The sequence below is a fragment of the Cebus imitator genome, unplaced genomic scaffold (genome assembly GCF_001604975.1).
Source record: "Cebus imitator isolate Cc_AM_T3 unplaced genomic scaffold, Cebus_imitator-1.0 Scaffold125, whole genome shotgun sequence".
Classification (NCBI taxonomy): Eukaryota; Metazoa; Chordata; class Mammalia; order Primates; family Cebidae; genus Cebus; species Cebus imitator.
Window position 1 is genome coordinate 2,365,441 of NW_016107440.1, and position 19,375 is coordinate 2,384,815.

Here is a 19,375-nt window from a genome sequence, read left to right on the forward strand (position 1 = left end):
AAAAAAAAAAAAAAAGGATCAGTGGCCAGGCGCTGTGGCTTGCGCCTGTAATCCTAGCACTTTGGGAGGCCAAAGCGGGTGGATGGCCTGAGCTCAGGAGTTGGAGATTAGCCTGGGCAACACGGTGAAATGCTGTCTCTACTAAAATACAAAACATTAGCTGGGTGTGGCAGTAGATACCTGTAGTCCCAAGTACTTGGAAGGCTGAGGCAGGAGAATTGCTTGAACCCAGGAGGTGAAGATTGCAGTGAGCCGAGATTGCGCCACTGCACTTGAGCCTTGGTGACAGAGCAAGACTCTGTCTCCAAAAAAAAAAAAAGGATCAGTAAGTGGCCAAACTGAAATTAAAACCTAGGTTGTTTGAATTCCAGCCTAGTGATTTTTTCCACATGACCAGGTTGTACCTAAATGAATAAACAAAGCCTTGGGAGCAGGGGCGGTGAGGGGGCGGCCTGGGGGAGGTACTAGATGCAATACTAAATTACCATGCATTACCAGTTAGCTTTTATGGTTTCAAAACAGGTTCATCCAGAAAAAGACCAGTTTTAACAGCATGGGGAGTGCTGTGTGAAGTTCCCGCTCATTAAAGACTTCGTATTGGTGGTTACAACCATGGAATGAAAGAGACATGGGATTATAGAGAGCATCTCCTTTAGCCCTGTTGGATTTGAATATTTTCATCCCGGAAAAGGTGGCCTCTTTCTTCTTGCCTCTCAACCCAATGCCTTCTTGGCCTCCTCTTGTCCTGCACCTCATCATCTGACTACTGTCATCCCAAAAGAACCTGAGCCACTCCATCCACACCGTCTGTGTTCACAGTGAGCACACAGAGCTCAATGTCTGTGACACTGCAACGTTACTTTCTTTTTTTTAAGAGAGGAATGGCTTTGTCGCCTAGGCCACAGTGTAGTGGCACAACGATAGCTCACTACCGCTTTGAAATTCTGGGCTTAAGCAATCCTCCCAGGCCATTTTTTTAATTTTAATTTTTGTAGAGACAGGATCTTGCTATGTTCCCACAGGCTGGTCTCCAAAATGCTGGGATTACAGGCGTGTACCACCTTGTTCAGTCCCAAACATTAATTACTTTTAAGGGGGATATTTCAAACATAAAGAAAGGTTTGAACACTTTAATAAGAAACACCACTGATTCTCCACAGAGATTTTTAAAAAATGTTACATTTGTGTGTATTTCATAGATACAGTAGAACCTTCTTTTGTCTCATTCCCCTCCCTGCCTGCCTAGAGCCAGTCATTGTCACAAAACTGGTGTGCGGCCTTTCTGTCCTTTTTAAGCTTTTATTGTATGTACATTTGCCCTCATAAACATTACATAGTATTGCTAGGTTTTTTTTGTTTTATTTTTCTGAAGAGGCATCATCACTTACATATATCGTGTTGGATTTTTTCCACTCCATGTTCCTTTTGTGAGATTTAGTCACGACAATACAGTAGTGATCATTTCTACATCATTCCCACCTCGTGATGTTGAGCTATGATGTGTCCTATGCCTCACAGTCTTTACCAGATGATGCGTAAATTGAATAAAAATGCATGTCACAGCGCATCTCTGGAGGTTCCCCAGCTACAAGGGATCTGACACACACAGTTCCCCCTCACTTTCTGCTCCCTCACTCACTCTCCACAGAGGCAACTCTGGCTCCAGAGGATACACCGCTTTGCCAAGAATCAACCAAGAATCGATATTATTATTTTAAACCTTGTTTACTGAACAAGAATTTACTTATTAGAGAAACTGAAACTGTCATTTCAGATCTCATTTATCATGCTGTTCACACAGGTGATCACAAATCACCTTCTGATGTGAAACTCTAGGTCTAACTCCGAAACTCTTCAACATTTACTTAACATGTATCAATCAAGCGCCTTTCTAAAAAAAATTGTAAAATACAGATAACATAAATGCAGCATCGTAACCATTTTTAAATGTACAGTTCTAATAGTGCTAAGTCCATTCACATCGTTCAATTTCTCTTAGTCCTATGTGCTACCAACAGAACAAAATGATGCTCATGAAATCTAGGTTGAGGAGAAACGAAAAAGAAGAGAAAGAAAAGACAGGTTAAACGGTGCAGTGAAAACAAAAACAGCCTTAGGTGGGAATGAATCCAGGCCCTGTCGTTAAAACGCTGCATGGCTTTGGGTAAATCTAACCTTTTGGGGAGTTCTCTTCCTCGTCTGAAAAATGAGAGGTTCGGTTTAGATGACCTTGGAGAACTCTTTCAACTCTAAAGCCGCTTATGTAGAAAAGGAGAGGAAAAATATTTCCTAAGGAGCAAAAAATGGGGCGCGCACCAGTAACGCCCAGCTCCACCTGTTTCCTAAGATCTTGGCCAAGAGCTTAAGAACTATCCCGGGCGAGTAGCCTGTTCTGTCTACTACCCTGTTTCGCGTGGAGCTCTGCAGCTGGCCAGGTGCCACCACCACCTGCACCCCATTCCACCCTCAGCATCCAGGGATCTGCCTCTTGAGCACCCCCAATCCCCAGGTCCCGAGGTCGGCATCTCTGGTTCTCAGACCAGGTATAGGTGGTCCTGCAATCACAACATCCACGCTGTGTCATACGGCGAGGGAGTGCATTGCGAGGAGGGCACCAAGCGCAGCTCAGATGAACGCCTCCAGGGCTCAGAACGAGCACGCCGGGGCAGGGCAGCTCCAGGCGTCACTCAGGGTGCGAGGCAGAGAACAACGAGGCGTGCCTAGCCAGCCCTGCGCGCCGAGGCTCCAGGACTGAGCGCTCGGCCGAGCGTGCTCAGTGCGCCTGCGCTGTGCGTGAGCGCGCTCGTACGCTCGCTCCCCGGGCGGCGCGCCTAGGCGCTCGCGAAAGCTCGCGGTGGCTCGGAGGCGCGCGCCGGCGGTCCTCGGCCGCTCCGGGTACCCGAGGGACGCGCGGCCGCCCCCGGCCGGCGCTGCAGCCCCCACCCCTTGGAGCCAGGGGCCGGGGTCTGAGGTGAGCCCCCCGAAGCGTGCAGGCCCCCAGGCCAGGGTGGCGGGAGAGGGAGCAGCGAGTGTGGAGCCCGAGGAGGCGCTTGCTGCTCCGCCTCAGCCCGCGCTGAGGAGCCAGCAGCAGCCCGGCGCCTCCTCCTCAGGGATCGTTCCTCTCGTCGCGGCCACAACAAAAGCCTTGGGCGCCGGGCTGGGGCTGGCGGCGGAGCTGGGGCCCGGGCCCGCGGTGGCGGCCGGGGGGCGCGGGGACGCCTAGTTTGGGGCTCAGGGCTGACGCGGCGAGCTGCCCCGGGAGACGGTTAACCCTGTGCGCCCTGAGCCGGCGCTCGGCAACCTGTGCGAGTGTGGACCGCGGTTTGCTCGCCGCCACCCCGGCCCAGATCCTGCGCGGCTCGGAGAGGGGCCCGGCCGGAGCCGGCTGCAACGTGGGGCGCCGGGGGGCGTGGGCGGAGGACAATGCGCCGGGGACTCCTGGCCGCCCGAGGCGCGCGCCGCCAGGTTCCCGGCTCCGGCTCGGGTCAGCGTCGGGCCCACCTTTGCCTGCCCACGCCTGAAAGTTGTCCCCTCCCGCCCATCAGTTTCCAAAGTCCTCGCTGCCTGCCGCGCTCATCCTCCGGCTGCCCCCTCCGCGGGCTGTGGGTTTGCGGCGGAGCGGGCGCCGCCGGATCCCCGAGGGGCCGCCTCTCAAATCAAGCTGCGGCGAAACAGCCGGCAAGGTTAAGGAGCCTTGTGCCTTTCAAGACATGTAAACATCTTCCTAGAGGCGTTTTCCATCTTAGTCTTGAGTTCGATCCCCCTGCTGTAGCAGAAGGCAAGGGGCTTTTCTTGATTTTGTTTTTAAGAACAAAAGCACGTGCCATGAATTGAGGCCGTGGAGTGGACTCCAGATTTAGAGAGATCTGCCCCATGAAGGAGGTCCGGCGTTTTGCCCAGTGTAGAATGACTCTGAATTTTGGTTCTCGGCTGGAATGAGGGAGATGCAGCAGAGCAGAACAGCCGCGTCAGTGAGTGCTACGGGAAAGTGTTCAGACACTGCCTCGTCTTAGAGAAGTAGTTCTGATCCGGAATGCTTAGTGACGGGAGTTGAGTGACTTTGCAAGGCCAATATAATGTGAGCAAGGAAACAAAGACTTGCCTACCCCTGGGGATGTAACGTCCCTCCCTCACCCTACTTAGTCCTTGGTGGTGTGCTGGTTCGGTTCCTGCTTTGTAGGCTGGAAAAGGAATAGAAACCCTTAGTTCTGTTTGTTAAGAAGTGGTTACTCCTGAAGATAATGCTTTCCCTCTTTACTTTTAAACAAATCAAAACTATCTTTTTCCTCCGGAAACAAAGAAAAAAACCCACAAAGATTTTTTTTTTTAAATTCGGAGTTGGAGAGCCTAGGAAAGAGGTTTAAGAGCTTGACTGGGCAGGGCTGGAAGGATGGAGCTGAAGATAAAATATAATTAAGATGCAGCCCTTCTTGTGCCATATCCTCCCGCCCCATTGTTTGAAACTATTAAGAAAATAAGTAAATTACTGGTAAAGCCTATCATTCTACTCTCTTTCCTCCTACCCTTTTCCCTCATCCATTACTAATATTCTCTGTCTCCATCTCTCCTCAATCTATGAAAGTGTCCCATTTGGAAAAGAAGAAGAAAGACAATGAGCTGTTTCCTCATCCTAGCTACACTATGCTTCTGAGCTTTATTTTGTGCTTTGAGCATTCAGGTAGATATTTCTTGGGAGTTCTGTGATTGAGATATTTCAAGTAGAGAGGGTGAGGGGAATTTAATAGCAAAGTGCGCATTCTCTTTTTGTATGGAACAAAGTGAAAGCTTTATCACTGGGGAAGGAGAGAGGAGTTTTTCCGCTCACACTAAGTTTTCTGTTTCCCAGGAAACAGACTTAAATTTCATAATAGTTTGACAGGGAAATTCTAAGATTTTATATTCAAAACTTTTTCTGAGCATGTGAATTTGTTGATGTTAGGCTGCTGTTGACTTTCTTTTGCTTCAGAGGCAGATGGTCGGAAACAGTTCTTACCACTTCATTGAGTATTGGCCTCAAGTTGTTTTTTTTTTTTTTTCTTCCTAACCCTAGAACTCTAGAATTATGCTTGATTAAAACTGCAGCTGTCCACAAAAATAAAAAGAATGACTTTGAAAATATGTACTGAATAAATTATTCAGTATCAATTGGAGAAAAATGCGTGGTAGAGTCTCGAGGAAAAAAATTAGATTTTCAGTAGTGATAGTTCTATAATACTAGGAACAAATGAAGAGTAACAGCTTCTCACTGGCTAGGAAAGAGTTTTAACTACTATGTCAAAAATGAATTTCTTTTTGTTTTCCAATTCACGTTGGGAACTATTGACAGTTTGGTATATTCAAGAAGTGCATTGTATATGAAGTTTGAGATGAATATAACTAGGCTATTGGACCTAAAAGCCAAATCCTGGTCCCCAGATTTTGTCTCTTTGAAATAATTCTGTAGTCAAAGCATGCAAAACCATACAGCCTTGTTAAGGGGAGGAAAGCAGGGGCTTGGTATTAGAGAATTTTTTTATAACAGATTTAAGGGAAGCTGAGCTGAAATTTCAGCTCTTTTTTAAGTCCAGAATCTGTCTTTTTCCAGTTTTATTTTTGGGTTACTTTTTAAAGATCTTCTTTATTCTTTAGTCTTAGTAATTAATAATTTCTAAATAGAACAGAATTTTGATGCCTACCATTCATTTAAATTTTGAACCTAGATGGATTTATTTTTCCTCTGTGTGTGCATGTATGTGTGTGTTTTAAGCCTTAATCACTTAACACATTGAAAGATTAGGTTAGTTGTTGTAATCAGTAGATGATGACAAGAACGACTTTAAAAATTAGATGAAGTAGGAAAGTTCAGAAAAGAGATTAATAGGACTCTAGGTCCTGTGAATTAAATATGAAACCATATAAACTTTCTTATAACAACCAGTAGGCAAAGGGCCAAGGACTACATAGACTTTAAGAAAAGGAAAGTAACATTGGAGCGATGAGTATATACTCTGTATATTTTGTCTAACAAGACAATAATTTCCTTAAGAGAAGAAACTTATTCATAGTCATTTCGAATCCTTGCAATGTGTTCTTGATAACGTGTCTGAGAAAAGACAAAGAACATCCCTCCTGTTCCCTCTGTAGCCACTATGTAACCAGCATTTACTTTGAGACAACCTTTAGATAGTCTTTCTCAATTGGAAATGCAAAATGTTACCTACATTTATTAGGTGTCAAGAAAATGAAATCTCAGCAGAACGATGAAATGGATCCTTTCCTTAAAGAAAGTGTGAATTGGAATAGAGTTGCTGGACATAATCCTTTGTTGTAGAACCCCTTGACAAGCCCTTAGGGCCCACTTTTCTCATCATCCTTTCTTCTGGGATTCAGCCTGCTTTCCACTTCACAGTTGCCACCTCCTGAGTTTCCCGCTGAGTTCTTTGGGTCTGATTTTGCAGCCAGCCAGGGAAGACAGTCTTCCAAGATTGGAATTTCTTCCCTTTATTGCTGTCTTTCAGGACAAATACTTAGTTGATATTATTTTAAGGACTTTTACTTTTTGTCATCAAAAGAAACCTGATAAATAATGATTGGGCAATATAAAATTCCTGATGTTACACATTCATAAAAATAAAAATGTGTAAGCTTTAAAGTATCTGGTTCTTTTTGTTTTCTGATGGAGTGTTAACCAAGTAACTTAGTCTGAAATCAGTTTTCCAGATAGCCTATGTAGCTCTATGGAGAAGTGAATATGTCTCTTTTCCCACACAAAGGACATAAGCAACTCTTGCATAGCATTCACTTTTTACAGGGCCCTGGCCCCTGAAGCTGCTTACTCCAATTATGTTAATCTAGTAGGTCCCTTTTTTTCCCCAGTTGATATGCTACAGTTTCTTATAATAAAAAAATGATAATAAGAATGCCCAAAACAAGTGTTAACCTTTATTTAATGACTTGCTATGTTTTGGTAGGATGTCTTTGGGTCCAGAATCTTTGTTATGTCCTGAAAGTCTGGAACTTCAACTTACAACTTTTCCATGGATGACCTTACCTTAGGAAAAATGGCATACTCAGTTGATCGTGATTAGAAGCAGATAATTCAATGTTATTGGAGACATATTATTTGAAATGCTTATCAAAAGTTTAAATTTTTAAATTTTATTTATTTTTTTTTGAGACAGGGCCTCACTCTGTCACCCAGGCTGGAGTACAGTAGTGCATTCTCCACTCACTGTAAACCTCCGCCTCCCACATTCAAGTGCTTCTGGAGCCCCAACCTCCTGAGTAGCTGGGACTACAGGCACATGCCACCATGCCCAGCTAATTTTTGTATTTTTAGTAGAGATGGGTTTTTGCTGTGTTGGCCAAGCTGATCTCAAAACTCCTGGCCTCTAGTGCTCTGCCTGCTTTGGCCTCCCAAAATGCTTGGATTACAGGTGTGAGCTACTATGCCCAGCCAGGAATGTTTATCAGAAGTTTTTAAAATTGTGTGTACCATTTGATTCAGTTGATTGGTTATCTGACTCTTTTTAGTATTGAAAATCAGATTTTGACTCTTACTAAATTGATCATCACTGATTTGCTTTTCTTACTAGGTACAATAGAACAGTAGTGTATTCCTTGGCTTGTTGCTTAATTAGTAGTCAATAAACCAGTCATTTTGCTAGTTTTTATTCTTGTCAGCTAGTCAGCATACATTTATAGATTTAGCAGAGTTAATCACTTCATACACAAAATAATGTACTACAGGTTTTTTCATTATTTCCCATAAAGCATTTAATATTTTATTTTTAAACAATCAAAATAGTTTTACTTTATTACATATACTTATTTTTTTCTGACAAAATGGGAGCTATACATATATACTGTTTTGTGAATTGTTTTTTAATTTTTTTTCTGTTTATTCTTACTGTCTTCCCATATGAACAAATACAGGCTTATGCTCATCATTTTTAGTAACTATAATCTATTGTGGTTGCACCATAATTAATTTAACCAGTTTCTTATTGGTAGACTCTTAGGTTGTTTACAACTTTTAGATTTTTTTTTTTTTATTGTTACAGACAATGTGACACTAATATTTTGGTTGTGCATCATGTGTACGTACGTGTTTACTTAGTTATAAGATGGATTTACTGGATGAAATTGTGTACATTTTAATGATTTTTTATATAAGTAGCTACTTTTTTTTTTTTTTTTGAGACAGAGTCTCACTCTGTCACCAGGCGCCAGGCTGGAGTGCAGTGACGCGTTCTCGGCTCACTGTAACCTCCGCCTTCCGGGTTCAAGAAATTCTCCTGCCTCAGCCTCCCGGGTAGCTGGGACTACAGGCACGTGCCACCACGCCAGCTAATTTTTTTGTATGTTTAGTAGAGATGGGGTTTCACCATGTTGGCCAGGATGATCTCGATCTCTTGATTTCATGATCCACCCACCTCGGCCTCCCAAAGTGCTGGGATTACAGACTTGAGCCACCGAGCCCGGCCTGCTACTTTTTATTTTAAAATACCAGCTAATTTACTAATAGCATTTGAAAATGTTGAAATGTTTGAAGGTGTTCTTTACCCCATATCCCCACGCTATACTGGTTCTATCATTATTGTTTTTTCCCATCTGATTGGCAAAAATCTTATCTCACATTTACATTTTTTATTATTAGTGCATTTGAATATCTTTTCATATGTTTTCTTGGCTATTTGTATTTCTTTTGTAAATTTATGTCCTTTGCTTATTTTTCTATTAAAATATTATCCCTTATCTGCTTATATTTTTAAAATTTATTTTATATTTATAATTACATAAACTATACCTTTATTCTTTTTAATTATTTTGTTCTAGGATAGCATTTCTCAAGACCTGACTCATGAAGCACTTGTAACCTGAGGTAATCATTAGAATGTGTTTCATTCTCCAAGATTCAGATTTCTTAGACCTGTGGGGGAATCCATGAAACTGCCACACTTTAAGATTAGAGAACTGCTATTTTGAGGAAAATGAAAATTCTTTAAATAACACCTATGGTTTGCCTGTTTTCTTTTTGTCTCACTGCATTCCACTGTTGTTTTTTCCCTTCTTTGAATAATCATAAACTACAGTCTTGCTATATCAAGCTTATTGTCCTTTCACAGCTTAACAGTAGATTTTACAAAAGCATCTTGGTACATGGTAATTTGAATGTCATGGTACATAAGGAAGCGCTTTTATAAGAAGGTAGGATGCTTTACTTGCAAGTAAGGCAAAAGGAATAATAAGAGGAAACCAGGTAAAATAGATGGAATAGGCAGAAATGTAAGGCGACATTTCAGCTAGTTTTGAAAGCTCAGTGAGATATTGGTCAGTTTCTTCCTCAGGTTTTATGTGGTAGTCTTCTTTGACCCATTGATTTGAAACCCATACCTGTTTGAAAACTAAATTAGTCTCAATGAAATTTTTGAAATTCTTGGTGTTACTGTATACATATTCAAGAGGGAGTAATGTTCCCTTTAATTTTTTTAGTTGCAAGCAAATGAACATGCTACATAAGCAATAAACTACAAAGACCGAACTTACATGGATATTTTAATACTACAATCAAATAAAACTTTCAACAGTTATTTGACATATTTAATGATACGCATAATTGTTACTGTGCTGCATGGTAATTAAGATAAGTATATTTTTAACTGTGGTTAATAACAGTTTTCTATAGACAGACCTCAACATTTGTGGGGAGAAAAAAATATGGCAGGCCAAGAAGCTGTTTCAGAAATTTCTGATACAGAACGTAAGGGGAGCTTTAAGGCTTCTTGAGCAGGGTTTGCGTTTAACCTCATTTCCTAATTCTAGGGACCACAGACTTTTCTTTTTCCCTTCTGTTAGTCAAGACCATCTACTAAAGGGAGAAATGGGGAAGATTCTGCCACTGTTTTACTTTCTACCAATAGTTTTCTGCCTGGTAACTGAAGCTTGGGACATAGAGGTCCCAATCATTGATAATGTGCAAAGGACAGTTTCTTACCCTGCTTAAGTCAAAGCAGTTCCAGGTCTCATGTCTAAGTTATCATAGGTGCTAGTATTTGAGTTGACCTGTTCATCTGGATCTTTGAGAATTTCTGAACCTGAATTTTTTATCTTTTCCCAACCTAGGCTCACCACAACAAACATAAGACTATTCAGTGCATATGAAACAAAATGAAATAAAAGCAAAGTTAACATCATTACTAAACCAAATCAAAATGTGATAGCTTAGAATATGGTTTTTTTTCATACCAGACCTGCCTTCCACTCTACCCACACCCTCTTAGTTCCAATTGAGAATCACATGTATTTTTGCCCCTGGAAAGTACATACAAGTGAGAAATTCTAAAGCTCCTTGGAAATAATAACTGGGAATTATTTCTATTTTTGCTGTGACTTTTTAGGGATAATTTCTCTTCTCTGTGCAGCATGGCTGTGTATAATGACCATTTGTTGATGAAATATTTCTAAGTCTAGTGCTACATCTATGCAACTAAATTTTTGTATTATCTAAAAAAAAAAATGTAATACTGTGAAAATTTCCTAATATTTTAGAACCTTCTATATATCAGTTCAGTATTGGTTGATAGAGGTAGCATTTGTATAAACTAACTCAGTGATTAAAATGTCTAATGTTTAATACTGAGTTACCATTTATGAAGTATTTTTGCATACATTACCTTATGATTCACTCATATCATCCCTGTGAGTAAGGTGGTATTGGAATCATTTTCAAGAAGAAAAATTCTGGGTGCATAGAACTTAAGTGGTCTGTTTATGTTCACACGGCTACAAAGAGGCTTGAATCCGTATCTTTTGACTTACTTTTCAGACCACTTTCACGGATGTCTTCTGCCACATCAGTTAATGCAAAAATATACTATTCAAGATTAAAACATACAATTTTAAGTTTGATAATTTAGGTTATAAGCATAATATATATCATTTAAATAAAATTTAGGACAATAGCATAAGAATTTTTCAAAATAGATCAATTATATATTGTGACCGTTGAAAAATTCTCATCATAGATGAAAAGTTAAACCATGTATTATAGAAGCAACTGAGGGAAGAAAATTAAATTTGCATTTAAAGGTTATTTAAGGATCATTTCAGCTATAGCATAAATGATAAAGTAGAAAAATTATGTCTATAAAGTACACACATATTATTAACTGTTAGGTCAGTATAATATCTCTCATCAAAGATTTTTAATGTCAAGTCCATAATACTTTGGGAGGAAGTGACTAATGTCTCTCATTTTTAAAATAATGCTTTTCAGATATTTCAGTCGAAGGAAGAAATAGCTCTTCTCCTAAGATGGAATCTGTGGTTTGGGAATGTGGTTGATCAACTTGATGTGTTGGCCAAATGTGCCCCATGTAATAAAATGAAAAGAAGAGACAAGATGATGTCATTTTCCCATATTGTGAAACCAAAAACAAACGCCTTTTGTGAGACCAAGCTAACAAACCTCTGACGGTGCGAAGAGTATTTAACTGTTTGAAGAACTTAACAGTAAGACATAGAAGAAGTACCTTCAAGCTGAGACCTGCAGGTGTATAAATATCTAAAATACGTATTGAGTAGGCCTGATCATCAGAATCTCATTCAGATCCAGGAAAGATGGCTGTGAGTTGGATCGTCTTCTCTTTTTGGCCCTTGACTATGTTCGTGGGGCATATAGGTGGGCACAGTTTGTTTTCTTGTGAACCTATTACCTTGAGGATGTGCCAAGATTTGCCTTATAATACTACCTTCATGCCTAATCTTCTGAATCATTATGACCAACAGACAGCAGCTTTAGCAATGGAGGTAAGACTTGATCTATTATTTGATATATCTTAGTAAGTGACTCTTACGTTGGCCCGTCAACCAATCAATGAGTATGTTTGATAAACAACAGGAAAATAATATGTTATTTTAAATTATATCTCATACATTTAAAATTTTATATGTTTTGCCTCAGACTCTAATAGATTGAAGAATTCATGTTTGGTGAATGTTACCGTTATATTTTAGACATTATACTTTTATAAAGAAATTTGAAACATCAGAAAATGAGACATTAATAGCCATTAAGAAGTTTAAATTTCAAGAATAACTCCCAAGCAATGAAAAAGTGTTTGTCAGTATGAGTTATCTGTTCTTGATCTCGCAGAATTTTATGAAAGCTTGCTGCCTTATTTGAATTTTTTAATGGTAATTCTTCAGCATTTTTAAATGATTTCAGTTTAGAAACCATTTCAAATTTAGAAACTATGAACACTTTAATTGATATAGTTAATAATAGGTTTAAATAAGTGTATATATGTCTATAATGGTTTTATAATTGAGGACAGGAGTATATATACCAGATAGGAACTAGGAGGCAGTAACCAGTGGTAATAATAGCATAGGCTTTGAGTTAGACCAGCCTGGGTTTGAATTCTGCCTCTACCACTTTCTAGCTATATACTTTGGCCAAGTTATATCAACTTTCTCTTACAAGCATAGTTTCTTTGCTTGTAACTTAGAGGCTTCTGTAAGGCGCAAAGTGAAAATACATGTATAGTGCTTGGCACATAATAAGTACTCTATAAGTGATAGCTTTTATCATTTATTCATATTCTCATATTAACGTGGCTACATAATATAATTTAGAGGGAGTGTTTGATACATTAGTCTTTAGTCTATTTCTGTAGTGCTTTAAGCAAGTGGAAGCCTACATGTTTTGGAATTCTTCTCTTTCTAATAAAACCAAAAGGTTCATCATTTTGAGGAGACTACCCTAAGTCTGAGAAAATTTGTAAGATTATTATTCATAGATTTTGAAGTAAGGAGAGCATCTTATATATTCCATATATTTGAAAATGCTGTAGAGGTTGAACAAAACATTTTTTGCTTTTCCTCTGAATACGTGAGGTCTAATTGGTTGAAGAGAAGAGATTTGGTTATAGACTGTTGAATTAGGATATATAAAAGTGGGTATTGGTTTAATACAGTAAGTTTGTTCCAAGCATGGTAGTCTTTGCTGTGGATTAAAGCTATCGATTTCTCACAGAAAATTGAGTTAGAAACATTTTTATTTCTGGTATCATTTTAAATCATAACTCCTTTGCAAAGCAAATAGGTTAATAAGAAGCAGGTCATAAAGATGTTTGTCCTGACTTGGGTTCAGATTTTGGCTCTGCCATGTAATAAGCTTTAAGACTTTGGACAAGTTACTTAACACCCTGGATCTTTGTTTTCTTCGTTTGTGAAAAGGCAGTATAATAATACACCTGAAGGGCTGTTAGGATTAAATGAAAGGTTTATAAAGTAGCTGGCACAGTGATCGTACACAATAGGTGGTTCACAAATGTTAATTCTATTCCAGATTCCATTTCTAAATCATCTAAAGGGAAGTAGGAGAAGTACCATGTATTTGCTCCAGTGAATTTGCATCCCTCATTGTAGGTTCATTCATTCATAGTGATAGCATGATAGACTCTCTCTGCCTTCTCCAATATACCCAAGTCTAGATATTTTAGTGACAATCGAGTTGCCTCTGTTTGAATTTCAGACATTCTAGGGAGAGCACCTAAGTGAGTAATAGTTTCTAAGAGAAGGCTGTAATGACTTGAAGTAATGCTGGGAATAGTTGCATATTGCATGGTTGTCCTGTCAGGACAGTGATGCCACTGACAGAAGGAATAATCAAACACAATTTGAGAGTGTAATGTTTCTTTAGGAGCAAATGACATGGAAACTCAGCAGACAATACAGCCTGCTCAGTGCTGCTGGTGACACCCTCCACCTCCATCCCTCTGCTGATCTAGGAACCAGCTTAGCAGGCACACATAATTGGAGCAAACCCAGCACATTCTTGGGTGTTTGCTGTGAGACTGGATGAATTCAAAGACAGTTTCCTAGGTGTAACATCTTTCAGCAGGCCTCAGGCTTTAAGCCTGCCTAGAGTCCATTCCATTTTTGTTTCTTTGTGCTTTTTTTGAGGCATGGTCTCTGTGGCCCACACTGGAGTGCTATGGTGTAATCACAGCTCACCACATTCTCAACCTCCCAGGCTCAGGTGATCCTCCTGCCTCAGCCTCCCAAGTAGCTGGAACTACAGGTGTGTGCCATCACCCCTGGCTAAGTTTTTTGTATTTTTTGTAGAGACAAGGTTTTGCCATGTTGCCCAGGCTGGTCTCAAACTCCTGGACTAAAGCGATCTACCCACTTGGGCCTCCTAAAGTTCTGGGCTTATAGGTGTGAGCAACTGCGCCTGGTCTAAGTCCATTCCTTAACTGTTTTGTGAGTTAAAACGAGTGCCTGGAACACAATGGCATATTGGCAGTAAGCTAGAGTAACCACGAATAGGAGAAAGGGCAGAATCTGGGTTATTTTAAATTTAATTATTCACAGTCAACAAGTTGGATGTTCTTACATTGTGTCTACAGGGTTCCTACTCTGTACTTTTTTTGAGATTGGATAAGTTTAAATGGATAAGTATCAATCCATTAAGTTAGAAAAGAAGATCCTTGCTAATATGTTTATTTCTTTATTTCTGTCTTCTAAAACATGCACATCAATATACAAACAGACATGCTAAATTTTTCTAAGTTGTTAACTTGATATTCTCTTTTACCTGTAAATGAATAGCTTTTGATAGGAAAAAAATTATCATTTCTAAGCTTTGCAAACCATTTTGAGCTGTCCAAATTGCTAAGTTAATTTTTGGGAACTGTTCAGCATAGAGCAGTAATTAACAAATGTCAGTAGCAGTCTTTACTAAACCACCTATTAACAGGTATTTATGACTAGTGGTAATAAAAGATTTGGGCAGACTTTTCCCCATACTGAATAATTAAACATATTGGCTAGGATGGGAACAGATTAGTTTAAGAAGCACTGGAATAGGGATAGGAGATTTGTATTCTGTCACTAACTAGTTTTGAGACCTCTTTATGTTGATTTCCAATTGGAAGTAAATTTTTCTCCTGACATTTTACAGGGTTATTGTTAAGATCAAGTGAGATAAATGACATTTATGTTAAAGAATTTTGAAAAGTTAAAGTGCTATGTGAATACAGAGCATTATTCTTTGTTGCCCATCACCCTGTTTTTAAATTTCAGTTAGTATGTGGGAGGAGCAATCTAATCTCTTTGGGAGGTTGATTGCTTGCCACTCCCCTCCCCGCCATGTATGTAGGAAAGTAGGCCTCTCTATAGGATAATCAGAGGAAAAACTCCTGGGATGGTTTGTGTTTGCCTCAATTTCCTATTTTCGTTTGTTATTCTCATTAAAGATTTTTTATGATTTAATGTTTTCTTATAATGGAAGCGTGGGAAGCTGGGAATGGAATGAATCCTAGTAGAAACACAGAGCCTAAAAGCCTGAACATCCTGTATCTTTTATGGTTCATTAAGAACAAAGTATGTTTGAACCAGCCTCCCAGTTATCCAAACTCAAATTTGAGCTTTTTACTAAAAAAATCCATTACAGAAATTTTCCGTATATACAAATATAAGTAGAGTAATATAATGAAATGCCATGTGTCCAGCGTTCAGCCTTAAACATTAGCAGCTCATAGCTAGTCTTGTTTCATTACGACTGCACGCCCTTCTGGGTCACTTTGAAGCAAATCCCAAATATCCAAATTTCATCCATAAATATTTTGGTATATATCTCTGAAAAGTAAGGTATCTTTCAAAATATATGAATACAATACCTTTATTCCTTTATCAGTGCCAAGTATCAAATTAATGTTCAAATTACTGTTGCATATTTCACATTTTTTTTTCATATTGGCTTTTTCTAATCAGGATTCATACATGCATCCAGTTGTGTGTCTCTTAAATCTGTTTCAATTAGTAGGTTTTCCTTTCTTGTTCCCCTTTTTCTCTGTAATGTATTTGTCTTACAGAGTTTCTCATAGTCTTTATTTCGCTGATTGCATCCCTGTAGTGTTGTTTACCATATCTCTGTCTCATTTATTTTTGTAAACAGGAACTGTAGAGACTTGATTAGACACCAGTTTGGTTTTTTATTGTTGTTTTGGAAGGAATACTTCATAGTTAGCTAACATACTCCTGCCAGGAGCACATAATACTAAGTTGTTACTCTTTTTATAAATGTTCGCAACCATTGATGTTTTCCTAGACCAATAATTTTGTAAGGGGTTTGCAAAATGGTTGTATTCTAATTGTCACCCTTTCTTCATTTCTTTTTTTTTTTTTTTCCCCCGTGGCAGGTAATTGAAGCTTTCTTCATTTCTTAGCTGGAATATTTGGAAACTTCTCATTGACTATTGGATTACTTTCCTGTACAGTTTATATAAGAAAGACAGGATAAATGCTTGCTTGTTCCCCCTTTATTAGTTTTTAGAATAATGAGTTGATTACCAAGCATCCATCAAAAGTGACCATTGAGGGGTTTTTTTTGGTTTAAGTTTCATTGTGGACTCAAGGATTTTTTTTTTTTTAAACATATTTGATGTTTTAAATCTATCACAGTTATTATTCTTATTGACGCTCAAAATGCTCCAACTTTGGTAGTGGGAGCCTCTGCATGGCAGCTCCTGAGTGTTTTGTTTTTGAGACAAGGTCTTGCTCTGTCACCCAGGCTGGAGTGCAGTGGAGCAATCATAGCTCACTGTAGCCTCAAGCTCCTAGGCTCAAACAATCCCCCTACCTCAGTCTCCAAAGCAGGGACTACAGGTACATGCCATCATGCCTCGCTAATTTTAAAGAACTCTTTTTTTGTAGAGACAGGGTCTCACCATGTTGTCCCAGCTGATCTTGAACTGTTGGCTTCAAGCTATCCTCCTGCCTTTGCTTCCCAAAGCACTGGGATTACAGGCATGAGCCACTGTGCCTGACTCTCCTTAGTGTTTTTGACACCACCCTACTGGTGTTTAATAGTTTCTTTTCTTTCTGGTGTGATTCAAGCTCACTTCATAAAATTCTACATCAGACCCTGAATCATCAGTTTCTCTAGGAAGCACTGGTTTCTTCATTTGGAAATGATACTTAGAGACCACTATCTGCGTGCTAAGTATATTGATACTAAATCGTTTTTAGGCCTTTTCATGAACAGAACTAGGGAATACTTTTTTTTTTTTTTTTAAGAGAAAGTCCATCATGAGTTTATGCTGATATTTGCAATTCAAGTAATATTGCAGGATGCTGTTTTGTTTTTGAGAAAGGGTCTTGCTCTGTTACCTGGGTTAGAGTGTAGTAGCACGATCACGGCTCACAATAGTCCTAATCTCCTGGGCTCAGTTAATCCTCCTACCTCAGCCTCCTGAGTAGCTGGGACTACGGGTGCATTCCACCATGCCTGGCTAATTTTTGTGTTTTTTTGTTTGTGTGTTTGTTTGTTTGTAGAGACAGGGTTTCACCATGTTGCCCAGTCTGGTCTCAAACTTTTGGTCTCAAGCAGTCTACCTGCCTTGGCCTCCCAAAGTGCTGGGATTACAGATCTGAACCACTGTGCCTGGCCAGGGATTTTATTTAGTATCTTTAAATTCATGTTTCTCTATTTTCTTCAAATAAATCCTCAAGTTTATTATACACATATGTAGTTTCAGAATAATATTAGCGATATTATTACTAACAATATGATTACAGCAAGCAGTTTAAGATTTCTTTATACTTCTTTTTGTTCTTTGGGATGTCTATCAGCAAGGATGTACAATGAAATTATTGTGTTTTAAGTCACTGAAATATTTTTTCTTCATGTGGTTAAACACAGTAGTACACTGTTAGGTTCTTAATGTTTTATTTTGATTTTGAGGAATGACTTTTTAAATTTTTTAATTTAAATTTATTTTATAATGATACTTCAAGGTACATTCAGAGAAGTCTAGTTTCTATTCCTCTTTCACCTCTATCTTATATTTTCCCTCCACCTAAAGGTAGCCATTTTTTAAAAAGTTTTTATCCTTCCCTTTAAAAACCTTAAATATAACACATATAAAATATTTATATAATATATATCTAAATATAGTCTTTTATCTTTTTTGATACAGTTATACTGTTTGTTTTCCCTACATTGCTTTTTTTTCTTCACTTAATGTATCTTGGATATTTCATAGTAACATTTATAGATATTCTTCATTTTAAAAATTTAAAAATTTGTGGTAAAATATACATAATACAGTTATGTAACATAATTATAATTGTATCTGTGGAGTTTTCTCATCTTCCAAAACTGAAAATCTGTACTCATTAAACAACAAATCAGTGCCCATTTTTTCTTCTCCCTAATCCCTGGCAACTGCCATTTTACTTTCTTTGCCTCTGAAGTTGACCACTCTAGGGATTTGGTATAAGTGAAATCACACAGTATTTGTCCTTTTGCAACTGGCTTATTAATCATTTAATATAGTGTCCTCAAGATTCATCAATGTATCATATGTCACAATTTTCTTCTTTTTTTTAAGGCTGAATAGCATTCCATTTTAGGTATATAACGTGCTTTGCTTATCCATTTATCCATCAGTGGACACTTGGGTTGTTTTTACATTTAAGGTATTACAAATAGTGTTACCATAAATATATAATCTGAGTTTCTGCTTTAAATTATTTGGGGTTTGCAGTCAGAAGTGGAATTACTGGGTCATATGTTAATTCCATAGTTAATTTTTTGAGGAACTATCAAAGTGTTTTCCATATGGTGGCACCATTTTACATTTCTACCAGTAATACACAAGGTTCTGATTTCTCCACATCTTGGCTAATACTAGGTATTTTGTTTTGTTTTGTTTTTTATAATAGCTGTCTTCATGATTATGACATGATCCTTATTTTTTTATAGCCAAATTTTACGCCATTGGGTTGGATATACAATGTTATTCATTTAATCCCTGTTGATGGACATAGGAAACAATTGTGTTTTCTGTCTTTTGCTGTTAAAATGTTGCAAGTGTATTTTCACATTTTGACTAGCGTATTTTTAGGATAGATTTCTAGAAGTACAAATGTGTGTGTTATTTTCCTTGATATTGCTAGACCTCTCTATAGAGGTTGTACCATTTTGCATTTCCACTAACAATATTTGAGAGTATCTGTTTCTTCACAGCTCTACCAGAATAATGTGTAGTCATGTTTGTTTGTTTCTTTAAATAATAAATTCCTGGCAACTTTCCTTAAATGTTAGTTTGTTTTAAACCAATCTGCTAGGTGGGAAGTGGTGTTTCAATGATTTTCATCAACTATTTTACAGAGACAGAAACACCTTCATAATTGTTGATACGTGATGGTTCTTAATACTGGCAAGAGTATAAAATTCAGAAACAAAACACTTCAAGTCCAAGTTTTGCTACTTATCAACTGTGCAACAGTAACAATATAATATCCATGTGCCCTTATTAGAATGGAATTGGTTATAAGGATCAAATGAGATATGTGAAAATTACATTTTTTTTTTTTTTTT

At 38.5% G+C, this 19,375-nt stretch overlaps 1 protein-coding gene across 3 annotated transcripts in view; it reads left to right on the forward strand.

Annotated features, from left to right (window-relative positions):
* The first annotated feature begins 2,824 nt into the window (after positions 1–2,824).
* Positions 2,825–19,375, forward strand: part of FZD3 (frizzled class receptor 3) — an 81,285-nt gene continuing 64,734 nt past the window's right edge. The window contains exons 1-3 of one of the 3 annotated variants that reach the window (XM_017540438.2): positions 2,825–2,971; positions 8,818–8,863; positions 11,258–11,790. In XM_017540438.2, the coding sequence (XP_017395927.1) occupies positions 11,602–11,790 (189 nt within the window). In that variant the 5' untranslated portion in view covers positions 2,825–2,971; positions 8,818–8,863; positions 11,258–11,601. The remainder of the gene's footprint in view (positions 2,972–8,817; positions 8,864–11,257; positions 11,791–19,375) is intronic. The other 2 variants (XM_017540439.2, XM_037742680.1) reach the window with 2 other exon arrangements.